This window comes from Octopus bimaculoides, chromosome 15 (assembly GCF_001194135.2).
Source record: "Octopus bimaculoides isolate UCB-OBI-ISO-001 chromosome 15, ASM119413v2, whole genome shotgun sequence".
Lineage (NCBI taxonomy): Eukaryota > Metazoa > Mollusca > Cephalopoda > Octopoda > Octopodidae > Octopus > Octopus bimaculoides.
Window position 1 is genome coordinate 2,238,281 of NC_068995.1, and position 6,193 is coordinate 2,244,473.

At 40.9% G+C, this 6,193-nt stretch overlaps 1 protein-coding gene across 1 annotated transcript in view; it reads left to right on the plus strand.

Annotated features, from left to right (window-relative positions):
• Positions 1–6,193, plus strand: part of LOC106871305 (serine-rich adhesin for platelets) — a 185,792-nt gene that overhangs the window by 128,118 nt on the left and 51,481 nt on the right. The window contains exons 8-10 of the mRNA XM_052973431.1: positions 1,094–2,881; positions 3,368–3,489; positions 4,378–4,462. Coding sequence (XP_052829391.1) covers positions 1,094–2,881; positions 3,368–3,489; positions 4,378–4,462 — 1,995 coding nt within the window. The remainder of the gene's footprint in view (positions 1–1,093; positions 2,882–3,367; positions 3,490–4,377; positions 4,463–6,193) is intronic.

Here is a 6,193-nt window from a genome sequence, read left to right on the forward strand (position 1 = left end):
GTGCACTGTGTTAGCCTGTGTGGAGCGGAGTATGGTGGCTAGGGTGGCACACTGTGCACTGTGTTAGCCTGTGTGGAGCGGAGTATGGTGGCTAGGGTGGCACACTGTGCACTGTGTTAGCCTGTGTGGAGCGGAGTATGGTGGCTAGGGTGGCACACTGTGGAATATGTGTTCCACAACGGGTGGTCATGGTTTGAATGTCCTTTCGTCATAGGTCAACTGGATAAAGGCTGACCTTGGGCTAAACAACAACACATCATGTAAGACTGTCACTGTTGTAGATGTTAGAAGGTGATTGAGGGGGTATGCATTATGCTCATCATCATCATCGTCGTTTAACGTCCACTTTTCATGCTAGCATGGGTTGGACGGTTTGACTGAGGACTGGCAAGCTATAAGGCCGCACCAGGCCCCAATAATCTGATCTAACAAAGTTTCTACAGCTGGGATATGCCCTTCTTAATGCCGACCACTCTGAGAGTGTAGTGGGTACTTTTTACATGCCACTGGCACGGGAGCCAGCCAGGCGGCACTGGCAGGGGTTCTTGACCCCTTTTCCCTATGGACCCCTTGGATTCTTATTTTACTCAACTGGACCCTCATAGCCATTTAAAGATTAAACAATTCTATTCTATTTTTATAATGAAACATTTTTAGGAATTGTATAAAAAAATATTATTCTTTTACTCATTTATTTGTTTCAGCCATTTTACTGAGGCCATGCTGGAGCATTGCCTTGAAAGGTTTTAGTCAAACAATCGAACCCAGGGCTTTTTTTTTTTAAGCCTAGTACTTATCTTATTGGTCTCTTTTGCTGAACTGTTAAGTTACAGGGACATAAACACATAAACACACCAACAATGGTTGTCAAGTGGTGATGGGGGACAAACACTGACACAAAGACACACATACACACACATGTATATGACCCCTAAGTGTCATACGGACCCTCAAGGGTCATGTCAACCCCCAAAGATCATTTGGACCCTTAAGGGTCATATGGTTGAGAACCACTGCTTTATATATTCTCTTTCATCTGTTTTTTTTTATATTAAGACATTATTTATTGTTTGTTGTTTATTTCTTCCACCAGGTGGCAGTACTCGGAATGGGAAGCCAACAGAAAGTGGTGCAACCAGTAAAATTGCCGCTTCATCTCATGCAAAACAAGGTTACTTACCTGACCACCCACCAAGGAGTGATGCTGAGGAGATAAACATTTTGTTCAGTGAGAGGAAAATAATGAATCCCGAAGACAATATCAGACAGTATAGATCTGCAAGCTTTTCTGAATATCAGAGGTTGACTTCAAAACGGTCGGAACTGCATGGAGCCAGCTCAACTCTGTTGCACGAGGAATTCTCACAAGACGAGAATGACCAAATCATCGATTCATTGGTCAGCATTTACGGAATTCCGATCAGTACTGCAATGAAGTCATTAAAAAGAAGACTTCAAGATGAGTTGCGAAAAGTTACGGAGAGTCGGAGGCGTAAGATAGAAGAACTTGAGGAAATCCACGCACTCGAACAACAAATCGAAGAATTAAAACTGGAATCAAAATCTGATTCTAAAGCTGCTTCATTTCTTCCAAATGGTCACAAGTCTCGATCCCTTCCAAGAAATGGCCGTGGCTTGGTGACGTCATCTTCATTCGATAAATCTACTGCAGTGCGTTCTTCTCCACAAATCATCCCCAGACGTTCACGTCATCGGCGACAGGCATCAGATCCAATGATAGCCAAGTTTTCTCCTATCAAGGAAGACAAAGACATTGAAGCCGATTTCCAAGCTAAAGCTAGTGAAACTTATGACGGTAAGTTCTCAAAGTATTCCACCGACGACAGTTCCCAGTCAGGACTCAGTGATACAGAAAGCACTCGATCCGAGCCGACTGGAGAAGCTTTGAACTCTGCCTACAAGAAGATCAAGCCTTCAGCTTACGCCAAAATGTTTTACACTGGTCGAGCCCAGTCCACTGAACGAATTCACTCTTCAGACAGTGCACAGTACCTGTCATCCTCCGCTCCTTTGTCAAGCAGCCAATCAGAGTCGTTCCTTTCTGAAGGCTATGCTGGACATTCGAGGACACCCACCTACTTCTCAGATGATGAAGAGAAGCGAACTAAGGAGGAGAAAAGACAGATATTACAGTATGAAATTGAGAAGAGAAAGAAACAGCTTGAAGAGACTGCACGCTTGCAGCACGAACTTATTCGACTTTCTCGTGCTCGACAAGCTGTGGCACACAGCTATGATGATATCCCTAGACGTTATGCCTATTCCACTAGTCCCAGACATGTACCGACTGGCATCATTAAGCCTTTGGATGACGAACTACCCTATCAATTAGAACGTTATGTACAGAGCAGTCACGACATACATAAATCCGATAGTATGGACGCTAAACGAGCCCAGGAACTCGCTCAAGCTCAAGCTAACTACAGCTCTACCGAATATCTAGCTCACAAACAAGAGCTGGCTCGGCGCCAGTTGTATGACGATTACTCCACTTATGGTTCGTACCCACCTTACGATGCAGGCTTAGGACAATCTCAGGTTTACCCTTCATCTCCAAACCTGATGAACCGCAGTGACTCTGGTCCTGTTATCATTCAATCAATGCCCCCCACTTTACCGTCATCTGGAATCTCTGGTAGTGTCACTCTACCAGAAATCAACAGGTCAGACATGGATATAATGCCTTCCAGAGACCTACATCAACATCAGTTCTCCTCAGATACAGATAACAGCCCAGCAAGTGACTACACACCTGCTATGCCGCTGTTGGATGATATCACCACCAGATCACGTAAGATCCTACATGATATTGGTAACCGACCCCTGTCTGCTGAGTTTAACTTGCCTGGAGGTGTTGATGGTGAGTGCAACTTTCTTAGACACAACTCAATCATTACTTATTCATTGACAATGCATAATTAATTATCATTATTTCTTTTAATTTACACACACACACATATGTATGTATGTAAGATATGCTTCTCTCAATTCTCATCTACCATAAAGCATTGATTGGCTTGGGACTATGGAAGGCACCTATCCAAAGTGCCATGCAGAGTGACTGAACCTGAAACCCTTTGGTTGGGAAGCAAACTTCTCTACCACAGAAGAAAAAAAAAAATGATAAAATAGCAAATTTGCAAAGGTGTTCTGGGAGGGTTCTAACGGTTCAGGCAGCATGTTTAATTGGAGAAAGTAAGAGAGATTTAATTGTGAGGCTTTCGTCTCTGGGAAAAGTGGGATGGGGAAAGGGTTGTGTTGATCAGGGTTCAAATCTCTCAGTAGCATCATTTTATATTTCAGAGTGGGACATTGTTTTATATTTTATATTCTATATTTTGTGTAGATTTAATGAATGCCATGTACCGAGTGGAAAGTGACAATAGTGTCGATGCTGATGAACCAATCATGAAACATATGACAGAAGGAGGTGTCACCATTTTGAAACAGCTGGAACGGAAGAAACAGGTACAGCGTCAGCCCTCTCTCCCACCTCTCTCTCACTCACTTACTCTCTTTCTCTCTCTCTCACTCTCTCTTTCTCTTTCTGTATTTGTGTGAGTATATGTATATAGATGTGTGTGTGTGTGTGTGTGTGTGTGTGTGTATGTAAGGATTCCGAAGATAGTGTAACAGTTCTTGGCTGTTGTGATGTTACAAGAATACACAAAACCAAAATGCTGGTAATCGGTAAGAATGTTAACTGAAAGACTTTTAGAGGCATCAGAGAATTCTTGCACTTATTTGCAGTGATGATAAAAAAATGGAGAATAAAAGTAAATATTTTCTTTAAAATTTTGAAAATTACTTGATGCTTGAAGCTGGAGAACTCTGTAAAACTGTTGGCGTTGATTCAACTTGAAAAAAACTATTTTTTATATTAAATATTTGTTTAACACAATTTAAAGCAGAACTTTTAATAAAAGACCATTCCTTTGGTCTCACAGCACCCTACTAATTGCACCCCTGTGGTGTGACTTAGCCCTTGAGACCAGAAGGTATTAGGTCCATTGAAATCCAAATACAGTTTGGAGTATACACATCGTTTCCTTGTGTTGAATAAGTAGAAATCTAAGGACCAGAAGCAAAGTTGCTGGTGAAGGTTGTTTAACAATGTTGCCAAGGTGCATTCCAGCACACAAACTTCCCGTCCCTATATTTCCTCTGGTCTTGATGTGTATTTGGGGCTGGGTGTACCTGTTGACCATGGAGACCCTGATCATCCTGTATACTATGTCAAATATTGTGTTGTTTAAATAATGTCAATATGTATATATATGTGCTTATATGATGTATGTAGAATAAATATATATATATAGTAATGACATGTTGTCGTATTTGTGGTGTCTGTTGCAGCCAGCACCAACACAACCTAAACGGTACCCATTCATCACAAAAAGAATCTTACTTACAAGAGATCCAAAGGACAAGTCAATCAAAGGTTTGTAACTCTGCTTAATATATATATACGTGTGTGTGTGTGTGTGTGTGTTACTGTTTTTGGCCCTGGGGAAGGGGCTGTGTCCGTAGCTTCTTCAAACCCCACCAAAACCAGTGAGACCAACATAGTGAGTGCTCCTCTTGGACAGCTGCATGTTGATGGCCACAGGGGCAAAGCATGGAGGGGGAAAGAATTGGGAGGGTGGATGTTGTGGGAGTGCAGAAGGACTGGGGAAATGGTTAATGGTGGTGATGGTGGAAGAGTAGAGACATTATCGACTTTTTAATCATCATCATCATCATCATGTTCATCATCTTTTACATCATCATCATTATTATCATCTTTTTCATCATCATCTTCATGATCTTTTCCATCATTATCATCGTCATCTTCCTCGTTTTTTGATCATCATCATTTTTTTCATCATCATCTTCATTGTCTTTTTAGTCATCATCATCATCATCATCATCATTTTCTTTTCATCCTATTTTGATGAGGGTTGGTGGCCCACTTGTTCTTCAGTACAGTACCCAGGCATGTGGACTCCTAACCACGACTGCTTGTATCAAAAACAAAAACTAAATAACCATGACACAATTATATCAGCTCATTAGGCTGGAGTCTCTCTGGATTTCCATCATCCATAACTGACCAACACTGTGCAATTCACCCTCATGCCATTCCATTACAGAGTCAACCTGCAGGGTTTACACCACATACCTTCAGACACTGTGTACTCCATGACATTTGCTACATGCACAGATGTATAACATATTATTATAGACAAACACACACACACATAATATACTTGCAACAGAGCATTGAAGTTCTTAAACTCAGTCACCCTTATCTCCCAGGAAAGAGAGTGTGTGTGTGTGTGTGTGTGTGTGTGTGTGTGTGTGTGTGTGTGTGTGTGTGTGTGTGTGTGGATAGGTGTTATAGAGCCATAATTTGGCTGGGGACCCAACTACTATTTGTCAGCTCAGACTAATGAACAAATTAGATGTTCACAATGAAAACACTGTAACCTCCACATCTACTTACTTGAGCAACATAGAACTACTGTCATAACATAACAAGTTTCCTTATAACTGATATGTACGCGTGTATACATGTGTATATATATATATATATATATATATATATGTATATATGTGTGTGTACATGTATGTGCACCCTGCAATATACGTATATCATCATCATCATTATCATCATCGTTTAACGTCCGCTTTCAATGCTGGCATGGGTTGGACGATTTGACTGAGGACTGGCGAACCAGATGGCTGCACTAGGCTCCAATCTGATCTGGCAGAGTTTCTACAACTGGATGCTCTTCCTAATGCCAACCACTCTGAGAGTGTAGTGGGTGCTTTTACGTGCCACTGGAATGAGGCCCAGTCAGGCAGTACTATATATATATATTATATAGATGGATACATATGTGTGTATACATATATATCCATCTATATATAAAAGCATAATTACACATAGCTATCCATGTGTCTGTATCTATTTATGTATGTATGTTTGTATATATATATATATATGTATGTATGTATGTATGTATATGAAAACATGCACATACATACACACACATACATATAAAGCACACACACACATATATATTGAAATCTGTATAAACAAATATGTGTATACAGTTTACTTTACATGTCAAAAATTGAAAAGGAGATGGGATCCACTTCCCCAAATATTTGTTTACCCCCCCCCCCC